Genomic DNA, 15,050 nt, shown 5'->3' with positions numbered 1-15,050 from the left:
TGGAGGAGTGGGGAATCCAACCCGGTTCTCCCAGATAAGAGAGCTCTGGCTGACCCAAGGCCATTCCAGCAGCTGCAAGTGGAGGAGTGGGGAATCAAACCTGGTTCTCCTAGATAAGAGTCTGTGCACTTAACCACTACACCAAACTGGCTCTCTTGGCCAAAGAACCATCCCTGGAAAACTTCCTCCCTCAGCTGTCTGTCACATGCCTCTGCCCCTCCCCTCCCCCCGGAATGCCCGCATGCACAGCACCGCCCTGCCTTCCTCCTGGTCTCCGCCTTCCGCTCCTTCTCTGCTCGCTGCAACGGGTATGGAAGGAGCAGGGGGAAGCCCAGCCTCCTGAGAAGGGAGAGTCGACAAGCACCGCCACTGTTCGTTCAAGATGCAACCAAAGGAGGAGATAAGAGAAAAGGAACAGGAAGTCTGGAGTCCTCTCTCCATACGCAGGTTAAAACTCTGGTCCCCCCCAAACTTTCCAGGGAGAGACGATTCCTGTGGCACATCCCTCGTGTGGCCTGCAGAAGCCGCCAAGGAGTGGACGCAGCAGGCTTTCTCATCCAGTCGGCAAGCCCGCTTGCTCCAGTGGGGGAAAGAGCCGGTGAGGTCCCAGCGTCCGCTCCCGAAAGCTCCTGGTGCGTGCGCCACCTCCGGTTCCGGCCGCCGCCGTGGCCGCCGCTCCATCCACCTGGCAGCCAGCCTGTTGGGACAGGGGTTAGTAGGGAATGGTTCCAGCCAGGACTGGTCTGAGAGCCCCTCCTCGGGGTTTGGTGGCAGGGGGGAGGGCACTGCTCCCGGACTCCCCCCCCGGCCAGGAATGCGAATGTCAAGGTGGGTTCAGTTGCGCTTGCTGGCCAATTGCCGATCCCGCTTCTTTTTCTCCATCAACCTGTGTTTGGAAAAGAAGAAGAACACATTGGATTTATATTCCGCCCTCCACTCAAGAGTCTCAGAGCGGCTCACAATCTCCTTTATCTCCCTCCCCAACAACAGACACCTTGTGAGGTGGGTGGGGCTGAGAGGGCTCTCCCAGCAGCTGCCCTTTCAAGGACAACCTCTGCCAGAGCTATGGCTGACCCAAGGCCTTGCCAGCAGGTGCAAGTGGAGGAGTGGGGAATCAAACCCGGTTCTCCCAGATAAGAGAGCTCTGGCTGACCCAAGGCCATTCCGGCAGGTGCAAGTGGAGGAGTGGGGAATCAAACCCGGTTCTCCCAGATAAGAGAGCTCTGGCTGACCCAAGGCCATTCCAGCAGCTGCAAGTGGAGGAGTGGGGAATCAAACCCGGTTCTCCCAGATAAGAGTCCGCGCACTTAAGCACTACACCGAACTGGCTCTCCAGCGCTCTAGTCCGGGGGTGGCCACGCTTGCTTAACATAGGAGTCCCAAAGAATAAATACCAGATGTCTGATAGCTGCAAGACGTCAATGTCAGATGTTTCATAGAATCATAGAATTGGAAGGGACCTCATCTAGTCAACCCCTGCACAGTGCAGGAAACTCACAAACACCTCCCCCTAAATTCACAGCATCTTCATTGCTGTCAGATGGCCATCTAGCCTCTGTTTAAACACCTCCAAGGAAGGAGAGCCCACCACCTCCTGAACAATCATAGAATCCTAGAGTTGGAAGGGACCTCCAGGGTCACTAGTCCAACCCCCTGCACAATGCAGGAAACTCACAAACACCTCCCCCTAAATTCACAGGATCCTCATTGCGGTCAGATGGCCATCTAGCATGTTTCAAAACTTCCAAGAAAGGAGAGCCCACCACCTCCCGAGGAAGCCTGTTCCACTGAGGAACTGCTCTAATGGTCAGGAAGTTCTTCCTAATGTTGAGCCGGAAACTCTTCTGATTTAATTTCAACCCATTCGTTCTGGTCCTACCTTCCAGGGCCAAAGAAAACAATTCCACCCCATCCTCTAGATGACAACCCTTCAAGTACTTGAAGATGGTGATCAGATCACCTCTCAGCCACCTCCTCTCCAGGCTAAACATGCCCAGCTCCTTCAACCTTTCCTCATAGGACTTGGTCTCCAGACCCCTCACCAGCTTCGTCGCCCTCCTCTGGACCCCTTCCAGCTTGTCTAGATCCTTCTTAAAATGTGGTGCCCAAAACTGAACACAAGACTCCAGGTGAGGTCTTACCAGAGCAGAGTAAAGCGATACCATCACATCACATGATCTGGACACTAATCTTCTGTTGATACAGCCCAAAATTGCATTGGCCTTTTTAGCCACCGCATCACACTGTTGACTCACATTCAGCGTATGATCCACAAAGACTTCTAGATCCTTTTTGCACATACTACTGCTAAGACAAGTCTCCCCCATCCTATAACCATGCATGGATTTTTCCTGCCTAAATGCAGAACTTTACATTTATCCCTGTTAAAATTCATTTTATTGGTTTTAGTCCAGTTTTTTAGCCTGTCAAGATCATACTGTATCCTGTTTCTGTCTTCTTCTGTTGGGAGCCTTTTGAGAGCCTTGAGGGAGGGTGGGAAGGAAGGAAGGAAGGAAGGAAGGAAGGAAGGAAGGAAGGAAGGAAGGAAGGAAGGAAGGAAGGAAGGAAGGAAGGAAGGAAGGAAGGAAGGAAGGAAGGAAGGAGAAGACTGCAGATTTATACCCTGCCCTTCTCTCTGCATCAGAGACTCAGAGTGGCTCACAATCTCCTTTATCTTCCTCCCCCACAACAGACACCCTATGAGGTAGGTGGGGCTGAGAGAGCTCTGACAGAAGCTGCCCTTTCAAGGACAACTCCTGCAAGAGCTATGGCTGACCCAAGACCATCCCAGCAGCTGCAAGTGGAGGAGTGGGGAATCAAACTCTCCCAGATAAGAAGTCTGCGAACTTAACCACTACACCAAACTGGCTCGGAAGGAAGGAGCGAAGGAAGGGAGACCGTAGATTTATATCCCACCCTTCTCTTTGAATCAGAGTCTCAAAGTGGCTTACAATCTCCTTTATCTCCTTCCCCTACAACAGACATCCTGTGAGGTAGGTGGGGCTCTCCCAGAAGCTGACCATTCAAGCACAACTCCTACGAGAGCTCTGGCTGACCCAAGGCCATTCCTGCAGGTGCAAATGGAAGAGTGGGGAATCAAACCCGGTTCTCCCAGATAAGAGAGCTCTGGCTGACCCAAGCCATTCCGGCAGGTGCAAGTGGAGGAGTGGGGAATCAAACCTGGTTCTCCCAGATAAGAGAGCTCTGGCTGACCCAAGGCCATTCCAGCAGCTGCAAGTGGAGGAGTGGGGAATCAAACCTGGTTCTCCCAGATAAGAGAGCTATGGCTGACCCAGGCCATTCCAGCAGCTGCAAGTGGAGGAGTGGGGAATCAAACCCGGTTCTCCCAGATAAGAAAGCTCTGGCTGACCAAGGCCATTCCGGCAGGTGCAAGTGGAGGAGTGGGGAATCAAACCCGGCTCTCCCAGTTAAGACAGCTCTGGCTGACCCAAGGCCATTCCCAGCAGTTGCAAGTGGAGGAGTGGGGAATCAAACCCGGTTCTCCCAGAGAAGAGTCCGCACACTTCACCACTACACCAAACTGGGGGAGGGGTTGAGTGAAAGGGGAACAGGGAAGCAAAGGAATGAGGGCTGTCCCCGCCCAACCAGATTTTGACCGCGGGGCCGAGGGACCCACAAACTCACTTCCTGTTGCGCACTTCCGTCAGCTCCATGAGCCGCTCCTGCGCTGCGCGCAGCTCGTCCAGTCGCTGCTGATACCGCGAGTCACAGTTGTTGCTGTGCTCGAAGGTAGAGACCTGGTTGGAGAGCTCATTGGCCGGTCCCGCAGCTGCTGGATGGAGGAGTAGAGGTTCTCGTCATCTTCCTCCTGCAGAGAGAAAAGCAGATGAAGTGGTGGAGCAACTCGAGAGCTTGCGGGAGCACATGGCTATTACCTGCCATCTTCTGAAAGCAAATGAAACAAAAAATATTGTGCAAATCACACTATAAAATATCTTGTACAATTTATATTAAATTGTGTAAAAACATACAAAAAATTCAATATATACAAGACATTTTAGTATTATTTCAAGGAGGACCCCACAAAGTCTCTTATTTTCACAAAGAAAGTGCTACGACTCAGAAATAAAGTTCCAAAGGAGTCCCTCCGTTGTTTGTCGGCTTCCGAAGGAAAAATGCTTGCCTTCACGCAACCACCGGGAGCAGGAGCAGCGGAACGCAATTAAAAACCATTAACAGCTACTTTATATTTTAGTGGGGAGATTCTCTTGAGCATGGAGAGGGTGTATAGAGGTGCTCCTCAGAGCATAACAACATAAGAGAAGCCATGTTGGAAAAGGCCAATGGCCCATCCAGTCCAACACTGTGTCACACATAAGAACCTAAGAGAAGCCATGTTGGATCAGGCCAATGGCCCATCCAGTCCAACACTCTGTGTCACACATAAGAACCTAAGAGAAGCCATGTTGGATCAGGCCAATGGCCCATCCAGTCCAACATTCTGTGTCACACAGTGTCCAAAAAAGCCAGGTGCCATCAGGAGGTCCACCAGTGGGGCCAGGACACTAGAAGCCTTTCCACTGTTGCCCCTCCCAAGCACCAAGTATACAGAGCATCACTTGCCCCAGACAGAGAGTTCCATCAATATGCTGTAGCTAATAGCCACTGATGGACCTCTGCTCCATATGTTGATCCAATCCCCTCTTGAAGCTGTCTATGCTTGCAGCCGCCACCACCAATTTTGAGACTCTGAGATTCAGAGTATAGGGCGGGATATAAATCCAGTATCATCATCGTCTTCTGTGGCAGTGAATTCTGCTTCCTTTTATTTGTTCTAACTGTACCGCTCCTTAATGTCATGGCACACCCACAAGTTCTTGTATTGTGAGAAAGGGAGAAAAGCACTTCTTTCCCTACCTTCTCTGTCTCATGCATAATTCTGTAAACCTCCCTCATGACATCCCTCAGTCATCGTTTCTCCACGGTAACCCTTTCTTCATAGGGAAAGTTTTCCATCTCCTTAAATCATTTTAGTTGCCTTTTTTTGGCACCTTTTCCAATGCTATAATATCTTTTCTGAGGTGCAAGTGATCAGAACTGTACACTGGATTCTAAATAAGGCTGCACCATTGATTTAAATAGAGGCATTATGATACTGGTTGATTATGATATGGTTCTGTTTGCAGTGCTATTTATAATTAACTGATCACAGTCAGTTACAGGTTTCTTTGTTCTTTTCTCCTTAAAAAAACCCCAAAACTCTGTGAGGCCCTCCGGAGACCTGCTGCGGTACTTTTTCAAAGCTTTTTTGGGTGCGTCTGATTCCTGGTGCTGCTGGACTTATTAATGCAACAAAGATAAAACTCTCCGTGTTAAAACACAATTCTGACTATGTAATATATGTGGAAGCCTGTTTTCCTGACAAGGAATGTATTAACTATGGCGTTCCCCTATCATACGTGAAAATTAGAGAAAGCTAGGAATTCTGGACGCACATGGTTGATGATTGAATAATTTTTGGCACTATTGGATCTAGAAAATTGCACATAATAGACAAGTTTGGTCCCTAGAAGAAGGATTAGAGATCCGAAACAGCTTGCTAAGCAGACCGGTTCTCCGTTGGACCTTTTTCTCAAATATTGTACTGGAATATAATATAGTGGCTTTGCGTCACATAAGGACAGTAGGAGCATTGCGGAACGCAGGAGGTTTTAACTTGTTGCATGACGATATGTTGTGTATTGTTGATACTCTTTTTGCATTTTGATACCATATATTCATTACGTAGTCAGAATTGTGTTTTAACACTGAGAGTTTTGTCTTTGCTGTGGTTTTGCGTCTCCTCCGTGGTCCCGGCAATACGGGGACTGATTAATGCAACGGCCTCACCTTGGCATTGACGATTTCAATGTGGATCAGCAGGGCAGCGAGTTCAAGGTCTTCGCTGTAGCTGTTCTTCAGAGGCACTGACCTGTAGCCTGGAGGCAGGGAGATGAATGGAACAGGAGTCAGAACACCAAACTATTCCCAGGAGTGTTTTATTGAAACTCCATGACTTGCTCCAAGGGCGGGTTCCTTGGAAGTAATGATTGACACAGAGTTGAATAGCATCTTATAGACTACTTCAAAAGGCAGGGTTACAGATAACTTCAAAGGAATAACATAAAGATGCAAATTGAGTTGAAGGTTCAAAGGCTACTCGCTAGTATCTCTTTTATGACTAAGGAATGTTAACATCTCCATTTCTCACACATTCTCTGCTAGCCGATAAGACATGTCTGTGTGAATCTGGGGGAGAGGCGCTTTACATCGTTAATACAAGGTTACACTAAACATCCTGGATTCAGAGGGATTTATTATGCCTCCACAGGGGGGAAGGGAAAGAAGGGGGGGAAAGAGAAGAAAGGTATGGAAGAAACCAGCATTTAGAAATAGCATGCTTGACAAGGAGGCCAGCAAAAGCTGGATCCAGCACATCAGTCAGACCGCAGTGACTTTGGCCAAACCCTGTCCAAACATGGGAAACTGCAACTTCAGGATGGAACCACACCAAGAAGACGACTGCAGATTTATACCCTGCCCTTCTCTCTGAATCAGAGACTCAGAGCGGCTTACAATCTCCTATATCTTCTTCCCCCACAACAGACACCCTGTGAGGTGGGTGGGGCTGAGAGAGCTCTCACAAAAGCTGCGCTTTCAAGGACATCTCTGCGAGAGCTCTGGCTGACCTAAGGCCATTCCAGCAGCTGCAAGCGGAGGAGTGGGGAATCAAACCTGGTACGCCCAGGTAAGAATCCACGCACTTAACCACTTCATCAAACTGGCTCAAACAAGTGCATTAGGATTATTTTCCTGGGGGAAGCTGAAGATCCAGAATGACGCTTCAGACAGCGGCCCCAAACAACAATAAATCATGGCTGAATTGCCAAAGAATACTTAAAGATATATACATAATAGATTCACAAAGTCATTCCACACAAAATTCAAATGCAAGCGTCTCCTGTAGTAAGAACTCATCCAGTACAAAAAAATGCGTTGTGCAGAATGCAGACTGCTCTTTCACGTATTAATTGTGGGAAAATGGAACCTTGAACTCACTTGAATTTGAATTTTGTATTGGAGAGCCAGAGAGTGAAATAAATCAGACACAAGTCACAAACTGGGTGGGAAGAAGAAGAAGACTGCAGATTTATACCCCGCCATTCTCTCTGAATCAGAGACACAGAGCGGCTTACAATCTCCTGTATCTTCTCCTCCCACAACAGACATCCTGTGAGGTGGGTGAGGCTGAGAGATCTCTGACAGAAGCTGCCCTTTCAAGGGCAACTCCTGCGAGAGCTGTGGCTGACCCAAGGCCATTCCAGCAGCTGAAAGTGGAGGAGTGGGGAATCAAACCCAGTTCTCCCAGATGAGAGTCCATGCACTTAACCACTATACCAAACTGGCTCTTACAGCACCTGCCTTTTGAAGGACAACTCCTATGAAAGCTCTGGCTGACCCAAGGCCATTCCAGCAGCTGAAAGTGGAGGAGTGGGGAATCAAACCCAGTTCTCCCAGATGAGAGTCCACGCACTTAACCACTATACCGAACTGGCTCTTACAGCACTTGCCTTTTGAAGGACAACTCCTATGAGAGCTCTGGCTGACCCAAGGCCATTCCAGCAGGTGCAAGTGGAGGACTGGGGAATCAAACCTGGTTCTCCCATATGAGAGTCCACGCACTCAACCACTACACCAAAATTGCTCTCAGAAGGTGGAACAGAAGGCGGCCTGAAATCTGACCACCAGCCCATCGACCCCGGGAGAGCTACGTATCAGGATCTTTCCTGGCCCTGCTAACTTTTAGTGGGAGATGGGAGTGGAGGACGTCTACCTGTTCTGAGGCTCTTGACGGGGAAGGTGGCCTGGGCCAAGAAGTTGGGATCACTGAACATGTCCTCCTCGTAGACCACAAACCGCAGGAAGGCAAACTCGGGGTTGTTGATGTCGAAAACAAACTGCTTGACGAGCCAGACGGGATTGAGGCCATTGTCAGCTGATGGGGAGGGAAACATAAGAACATAAGAGAAGCCATGTTGGATCAGGCCAGTGGCCCATCCAGTCCAACACTCTGTGTCACACAGTGGCCAATATATGTGTGTGTGTGTGTGTATATATATATACACACACATATACTAACATACATATACATGCACACACACACATATATATATATATACTGTAGCTAACAGCCACTGATGGACCTCGGCTCCATATTTTTATCCAAACCCCACTTGAAGCTGGCTATGCTTGTAGCCGCTGCCACCTCCTGTGGCAGTGAATTCCACATGTTAATCACCCTTTGGGTGAAGAAGGACTTCCTTTTATCCGTTCTAACCTGACTCCTCAGCAATTTCATCGAATGCCCACGAGTTCTTGTATTGTGAGAAAGGGAGAAAAGGACTTCTTTCTCTGCTTTCTCCATCCCATGCATAATCTTGCATACCTCTATCATGCCACCCAGCGTTTTAACCTTTCTTCAAACAAGCACAAGTTGGAACCCAAACAGGCGCCTGACATTCCCAATTATGTTGTCGAAGGCTTCCACCGCTAGAGTTCGTTAGCCGTTGTGGATTTTCCAGGCTGTACGGCTGTAGTCTTGGCATAGTAGTAGCTGAACATTTCGCCAACAGCTGTGACCAGCATCCTCAGAGGTATAACACAGAAAGATAGAGCAGGGGTGGCCAACGGTAGTTCTCCAGATATTTTTTGCCTACAACTCCCATCAGCCCCAGCCATTAGCCATGCTGGCTGGGGCTGATGGGAGTTTGAGGCAAAAAAAAAAAAACATCTGGAGAGCTACTGTTGGCCACCCCTGAGATAGAGTATTCCACAGAAAGATAGATCGACACAGGGAGAACTCTATCTTTCTGTGTTGTACCTCTGAGGATGCCAGTCACAGCTGCTGGCAAAACGTCAGGTACTACCATGGCAAGAGTACAGCCACGCAGCCTGGAAAATCTACAACAACCAAACTGGACATTCCCTCCTGTAGATAGTGGGCAGCCGTGTTGGTCTGAAGTGGGCAGCCGTGTTGGTCTGAAGCAGTAGAACAAAGCAGGGCCAACACGGCTGCCCCGCTCGCATCTATCTACACGATTGTACAGACCTCGATCCCTAATGATTTTCCAAGTAAAATCCACTGAGATTCCAAGCAGCTTCAGCCGTCTTGCGGGAGATCCTGAGACTGAAACACCCGCGTCTGAAGCAGGTGCCTTACCATTCGACCCTCTCTCCTGGAAGTCCCGCTAGTGCTATTCCTCTATAGTTAAAACGCAAATGGCAAATCCCACCCACAAATTATTAAGTGATTTACCATTTCGATAAGATCTGGGCGGGCGGCCGTGTTGCTCTGAAGCAACAGGACAAAGCAGAGTCAAGTCGCACCTTTAAAACCAACCAAGTTTTATTGAGAACGTAAGCTTTCGTGTACTTAAAAAAAGCACACTTCATCAGACAACGAGACGGGGTAGTGTAAAAGCACACTTCATCAGACAATGAACTTTTTCACACAGCCTATGTATTCCGGTATGGAAGCTGGTCAGTTACTGAACAGTAACGGGTTTCTGCTGGCATTTCAGACAGACCTGCTACCGGAATACTCTCACCTTTTCACACAGTCCCGCAGCTGTCCCGGTAGTGAGGCATGCTTGAGTCGTTACTAACAAAGAGCAGCTTCTTCCAGTTTTCAACCCTCCTTCCAGGTTGAAATCGGTATGGGGCGCTGTGTGAAATGTCCAGTATCTAATCCGGAAGCAGTTTTCGCGCCCTTTTTTTGCCCGCTGGCGCGCGATCTCCGGCTTTTTTGGGGGGGGGGGGGGAACGTCAGGCTAAGATCGCTATAGCGCTATAGCAACATATCACAACAGCATCACCATAGGGATGCCTGGGTTCCATTAAGATGCCAGAGATCGCCGCCGCTGAAACTTGGTAACTTATCTCAATGGAGCCTAGCCATCTCTATGGTGGTGCTGTTGTGATATGAGGCTATAGCACTATAGCGATCTTTGCCGGACGTTCCAAAAAAAAAAAAAAAAGCCGGAGATTGTGCGCCGGCAGGCGAAAACGGCTGGCTCTGGTGGAAGCGAGATAAAAGCGGAAAAGTGTGAAATGGCTTGCTTCAATCACGGAACCCTACCGGGAAAAAAACCATGTGTCTGAAAACTCCCATCCCTGTCTCGGATTACTGCACGGCGGCACAATACCGACTCCCTTCCGGTTTCCACCCGTAAGTGTGAAAAGGCCCAATGAGACGGGGTACTGTAAAAGCACACTTCATCAGACAAAGAGATGGGGGTACTGTAAAAGCACACTTCATCGGACAATGAGATGGGGTAGTGTACCCCATTTCAGTATCTGACGAAGTGTGCTTTTAACACACAAAAGCTTACATTCTCAAAAAAAACTTTATTGGTCTTAAAGGCGATCCTGAACTCCAACTTTGATTTACCATTTGACCCTGACAAAGTTGTTAAGAACACCAGAAGAGCCCCACTAGATTGAGGCTCGATGGCCCTCTGACAGCAATGAAGATCCTGTGAATTTAGGGGGAGGGGTTTGTGAGTTTCCTGCATTGCGCAGGGGGTTGGACTAGATGACCCTGGAGGTCCCTTCCAACTCTAGGATTCTATGTAGTGGTGGTGGGAAGCCCTGGTTTCATTAGCAACCTGGCCCAAAGATGAGCTAGTTTGGCCTAGCAGAAGACAGACCAGCTGTTTGTCCCCTCTCCATCAACACGCATGCACCCACTCCTCCCCAATCACCCTTACCCAAAACCTCCGTCTTGCTCTTGCTGTTGTCGAACTCGGAGCCACAGACCTCCACCTCCACAAAGGGGCAGACGATGCTGCGGCCGTTCTTGGGAAGGTGCCGGGCGCCTAGGATCTGTGGGGGAGGAAGACCGGGTTGAGTTAGATGGAAAGGGAAAGATTCGAGTCTCGTGGTACCTTGGAGACCAATGAGATTTCCAGGGCACGAGCTTTCGAGAGCCAAAACTCCCTTCTGACAAAATGAGGAAAATTGAGTTGAGTCGCATGGGAAGGTAACATCTGAGTCCAGCAGAACTTTAAAGAAGTCGTAGTTATTGGATTTACACCCTGCCCTATACTCTGAATCGCAGAGTGGTCACAATCTCCTTTTACCTCCCCCCCCACAAGTCACAACAAACACCCTGTGAGGTGGGTGGAGCTGAGAGGGCTCTCCAGAAGCTGCCGTTTCAAGGACAACTCCTGTGAGAGCCATGGCTGACCCAAGGAAATCCCAGCAGCTGTAAGTGGAGGAGTGGGGAATCAAACCCGGTTCTCCCAGATAAGAGAGCTCTGCCTGCCCAAGGCCATTCCAGCAGGTGCAAGTGGAGAAGTGGGGCATCAAACCCGGTTCTCCCAGAGAAAGTCCGCACACTTAACCACTACACCAATCTAGAAGAAGAAGACTGCAGATTAATACTCCGCCCTTCTCCCTGAATCACAGACTCAGAGCAGTTTACAATCTCCCATATCTTCTCCCCCCAAACAGACACCCTGTGAGGTGGGTGTGGCTGAGAGGGCTCTCACAGAAGCTGCCCTTTCAAGGACAACCTCTGCCAGACCTCTGGCTGACCCAAGGCCATTCCAGCAGGTGCAAGTGGAAGAGTGGGGAATCAAACCCGGTTCTCCCAAATAAGAGCTGTGGCTGACCCAAGGCCCTTCCAGCAGCTGCAAGTGGAGGAGTGGGGAATCAAACCCGGTTCTCCCAGATAAGAGAGCTCTGACTGACCCGAGGCCATCCCAGCAGCTGCAAGCGGAGGAGATAAGAGTCCGCACACTTAACCACGACACCAAACTGGCTCAGATCCACCCTGTGAGGCGGTTGGGGCTGAGAGGGCTCTTACAGCAGCTGCCCTTTCATGGACAACTCCTATGAGAGTTATGGTTGACCGAAGGCCATTCCAGCAGGTGCAAGTGGAGGAGTGGGGAGTCAAACCCGGTTCTCCCAGATAAGAGGAACCCTGACAGCCACACACCTGAAACAGTCTTCGTGGAAAGCGTAGGAATTGGGCAGGGAGATTTGGACTAGATTGAGCCTTCCAACTCTATGATTCTACTGCACAGGAAACTGATCAGGTCCTTACAGCTGGGGGTGCAGATGGATCATCCCAGTCTCCTCTCCACCTCTCTGAACCCCCCTCCAATCACCTACCTGCAGCTGCACCGTAATGGGCTCCATGAGTTTCAGGCTGCTCTTGTCGAAGGGGTCGAAGAGCTCGTCCCGCATGACGGCCGGCTGCAACACGTAGCCGCTGCGCCCTCCCAGCGTGAACAGCGCCTGGTTCAGCTGCATCGGCTTGTCTGGAAGCAGAAACCCAACAGTGCTCAGAGAGGAGGGCCCAGAGAAAAGCCAAGCCACTTGATGGCTTTGAGAAAGCAATTGAATTTATAAAATTTTGGGCGCCCATTTTAGATTTTACGTCTAGACATGATCTTCTCCCATCAAACCGGGTTTATCACACTCGGTTATCTCTTTACATAATATATTATTTATTTATTTCTTCTTTTTCTCCCTTCTTTTTCTCCTTTTCCCTTCCTGGGTTTAGAAGATATTGGATTTATATCCCGCCCTCCACTCCGAAGAGTCTCAGAGCGGCTCACAATCTCCTTTATCTTCCCCCACCCCCCACAACAGACACCCTGTGAGGTAGATGAAGATATTGGATTTATATCCCGCCCTCCACTCCGAAGAGTCTCAGAACGGCTCACAATCTCCTTTATCTTCCTCCCCCACAACACCCTGTGAGGTAGATGAAGATATTGGATTTATATCCCACCCTCCACCCCGAAGAGTCTCAGAGCGGCTCACAATTTCCTTTATCTTCCTTCCCCACAACAGACACCCTGTGAAGTAGAAGAAGATATTGGATTTATATCACGCCCTCCACCCCGAAGAGTCTCAGAGCGGCTCACAATCTCCTTTACCTTCCTCCCCCACAACAGACACCCTGTGAGGTGGGTGGGGCTAAGAGAGCTCTTACAGCAGCTGCCCTTTCAAGGACAACCTCTGCCAGAGCTACGGCTGACCCAAGGCCATTCCAGCAGCTGCGAGTGGAGGAGTGGGGAATCAAACCCGGTTCTCCCAGATAAGAGTACACACAGTTAACCACTACACCAAACTGGCTCTCAGTTTAGGGAGCTCCACTACCGGAGGTCAGGGTCTCTTATTCATTTCTTTTTAATTATTACTAATTCTATTTTTATTTTTATTTGATTTCTCATGTATATGTATGAATGTGTATGTAAATATTTAATATATATATATGTGTGTGTGTGTTTATATATGTGTATGTATATGTGTATATATTTATTTATATTCTCCCTTCTTTTTCTTTTTTCTTCCATTATTATTGTTATTACTATCATTTTTAATTTCTATTTGTTATTTGGTTCACATAATTATTTTGCTACGGGGTTTTATATAAATCTTGTTAATGTTTTTCCTCTACTCATTTAAGATGGCTACACTTCTACGTTTGCTCAATTATTTTTGTTGCAGTTTTATATATATTTATTTATTGGTTCTTCTTTGATTATATTTTTGCATTCTTGTTTCTGGCATTGTTGTAATGCATGACGATTAAATAAGGCTGCAGGTTTAAAAAAAGAGAGAGAAGAAGAAGATGATGATATTGGATTTATATCCCGCCCTCCACTCTGAAGAGTCTCAGAATGGCTCACAATCTCCTTTACCTTCCTCCACCACAACAGACACCCTGTGAGGTGGGTGGGGCTGAGAGGGCTCTCCCAGCAGCTGCCCTTTCAAGGACAACCTCTGCCAGAGCTATGGCTGACCCAAGGCCATGCTAGCAGGTGCAAGTGGAGGAGTGAGGAATCAAACCCGGTTCTCCCAGATAAGAGTCTGCAGCACACTTAACCACTACACCAAACTGGCTCTCCTACACCCCCACAACAGACACCCTGTGAGGTGGGTGGGGCTGAGAGGGCTCTCACAGCAGCTGCCCTTTCAAGGACAACCTCTGCCAAAGCTATGGCTGACCCAAGGCCATTCCAGCAGGTGCAAGTAGAGGAGTGGGGAATCAAACCCGGTTCTCCCAGATAAGAGAGCTCTAGCTGACCCAAGGCCATTCCAGCAGCTGCAAGCGGAAGAGTGGGGGAATCAAACCCGGTTCTCCCAGATAAGAGCCTGCGCACTTAACCACTACACCAAACTGGCTCTCTAACTAAAGTTAAAGTTGCTTTCTTTCCATCTCTCCTCCCAGCTATTTTCCTTCCTTCCTTCCCTCAAACATCTGATATTCATGTCTTGCAGCTCTCAAATATCTGACATTTATTCTATTTGGCTCTTGTGTTAAGCAAGTTTGGCCACCCCGATCGAGTGTGTGTGGGGGCAAAACCGTACCTGAGGAAGGCTCTACCGAGTCCTAGTGTGCAATTCCTTCTAGCCCTCTTATGAAGTCCTGTTTGGGAGACCTTCCTGCCTCTCAAGGGACAAACGCACTCTTTGGAGGTTCTTTCTGTAGACTTTGACACACTTCGTATGGAATTTATCTCATTTCATGTGGAAGCCACCCTCTGTCCCCATGGCCCATAATAACGTCACCACCACTTACAGTAAATCCTCAAGGTGAGAAACCAGAAGGGAGGGGCAGCGGCTCAGTGGTAGAGCATCTGCTTGGTAGGCAGAAGGTCCCAAGTTTAATCCCCAGCATCTCCAACTAAGAAGGGTCCAGGCAAATAGGCATGAAAAACCTCAGCTTGAGACCCTGGAGAGCTGCTGCCAGTCTGAGTAGACAATACTGATTTGGGGAGGGACGGTGGCTCAGTGGTAGAGCACCTGCTTGGTAAGCAGAAGGTCCCAGGTTTAATCCCCGGCATCTCCAACTAAAAAGGGTCCAGGAGAGTAGGCATGCAAAACCTCAACTTGAGACCCTGAAGAGCCACTGCCAGCCTGAGTAGACAAGAGTGACTTTGATGGACTGAGGGTCTGATTCAGTATAAAGCAGCTTCATATGTTGGGGGGAGGGATGGTGGCTCAGTGGTAGAGCACCTGCTTGGTAAGCA

General features: G+C 49.0%; 1 protein-coding gene across 1 annotated transcript in view; it reads right to left on the bottom strand.

Annotated features, from left to right (window-relative positions):
• Positions 1-757: 757 nt before the first annotated feature.
• Positions 758-15,050, bottom strand: part of LOC132574915 (1-phosphatidylinositol 4,5-bisphosphate phosphodiesterase gamma-1-like) — a 156,741-nt gene continuing 142,448 nt past the window's right edge. Inside the window, 7 exon segments of the mRNA XM_060243165.1 lie at positions 758-886; positions 3,646-3,778; positions 3,781-3,829; positions 5,851-5,939; positions 7,835-7,996; positions 10,770-10,884; positions 12,178-12,326. Coding sequence (XP_060099148.1) covers positions 835-886; positions 3,646-3,778; positions 3,781-3,829; positions 5,851-5,939; positions 7,835-7,996; positions 10,770-10,884; positions 12,178-12,326 — 749 coding nt within the window. The 3' untranslated portion in view covers positions 758-834.

The sequence above is a fragment of the Heteronotia binoei genome, chromosome 7 (genome assembly GCF_032191835.1).
Source record: "Heteronotia binoei isolate CCM8104 ecotype False Entrance Well chromosome 7, APGP_CSIRO_Hbin_v1, whole genome shotgun sequence".
Classification (NCBI taxonomy): domain Eukaryota; kingdom Metazoa; phylum Chordata; class Lepidosauria; order Squamata; family Gekkonidae; genus Heteronotia; species Heteronotia binoei.
This window is presented reverse-complemented; position numbering and strand designations above follow the sequence as displayed.